We start from the raw sequence: 1592 nt of genomic DNA on the forward strand, positions 1-1592 counted from the left end.
TTCGAAAGTTGCACATTTACAGTATTTTCACACAGCATAATATTTCCAACATTGTTCCTCTTTTAAGATGTATGCTGTAGCAGCAGACACATCCACTAGACAATAGGTGGTGCTATACAGCAGTTTATGCTGCCTTCATTATTAACACATTACTAACCTATGACCACTGGTTAGTAAACCTAACTCGTAAGTAGCACAGAGTGGCAGGTGGGTGTGTGTGTGTAGCTCATTGATGTGGCAGCATAACTCTAATAAATATCTCAAGTCACTGGGTGTTGACTCCTTTTGGCTTTAGGAAGCATGCAGCCGGTTTGCCATGCTTCGATGGCTGAGTCTGTGAGTCTTAGAGAGTGTCATACTGAGGGTCCTGGCCCCATTTTTATGAGCCAGCTCCGCCTCCTCATTCTCCTCCGTACCTTCCTGGACTCCCACATTGTTCTGTGTCTCCGCCTTTACAGTTCTCTGCTCCCGGGCCAACATCTGGACCATTTCTGCATCCATCCACTGACCAGAGGAGAAGGGTTGACAAACAGTTTCAACCAACCCGATGATTGTCCCCAGTACAGCAAACATAGAGCCCAGCAGATAAACCTTCAAAAGACCCCGTCTGGGTTTCTGTCCCAACATCTCTTTGGCAAAGGGGATCAGCTCCTGCATGGTTTCCATTCCTACTGCTTTAGATAAGACATAAGAATGGGTCAATTTACACAAAAATAACGATCATCTAAAAAAAGCATAGATACAATGGCAGAATTCTTTTACCACATAAAACTTCCTAACATGAAAACAATTATAATTTAAGCCTTTTGGCTCTGGGAACTTATTAGTAGAAATTGTTGTTACTACATATCATACTAACTGAACAGCAGCAAAGCAGCATCATTAAATGGATTTGCACAACATACAAAAAATAATTGACATGTCATAATAAATGCAAAAATAATAAATTACCAACTAGAAAATACACTAAAGTAACATAAGCCCAACAGCCTTACTGTGCATTACATACAGCATTTCCAAATTAATATCTTACTGTAATGAAGTCTGTTTGTTGTAGGCAGGCGTATATCCTACTCCAGTTTGCTGCAGGAACACACCTTCACTGGACACTCTGGCAATTTATATACCCACTCTCTCCACCCACACTGTGACAGCTGGTGAATATTTATGAAGTGTGGAGGAAGTACAGAAAGCCAGGCACTTTAACCCAGATATGTGTCGGCGTATAACTCAATTTGAAGCATGTGCATGTAAGAGTTGTCATTGTTGATAAATTACTTGCTTATATCCATGGTCAACACATCTATAGTCCTACCTCAATCAGTGACATTATTTCAGCCCTCTAATTGTTCATAGAACTAAAACTATAGCATCTATTCAAACTTAAATTTACCGAATATAGATAGCTGGATGGATCTACATTATTGATTCAAAATTGGGAAAATTAGATGGTAGGGGAAGGAAAAAGACAAAACAAAGACAAGCTCACTTTTCCATTATGCTAGAAATGTGTCAATGTTGTAAATGTTGTAATTTTATTAATATGATCAGTTACACGTGGCATATATTGCACTTCTGTCCGTCCTGGGAGA

General features: G+C 39.6%; 1 protein-coding gene across 1 annotated transcript; it reads right to left on the bottom strand.

Annotated features, from left to right (window-relative positions):
* Positions 1-291: 291 nt before the first annotated feature.
* LOC128446653 (G0/G1 switch protein 2) lies at positions 292-666 on the bottom strand. The gene has a single exon (XM_053429642.1). The coding sequence runs from the start codon at positions 664-666 to the stop codon at positions 292-294; it is 375 nt and encodes a 124-aa protein (XP_053285617.1).
* Between the last annotated feature and the right edge of the window lie 926 nt (positions 667-1592).

This window comes from Pleuronectes platessa, chromosome 2, assembly GCF_947347685.1.
Source record: "Pleuronectes platessa chromosome 2, fPlePla1.1, whole genome shotgun sequence".
NCBI lineage: Eukaryota > Metazoa > Chordata > Actinopteri > Pleuronectiformes > Pleuronectidae > Pleuronectes > Pleuronectes platessa.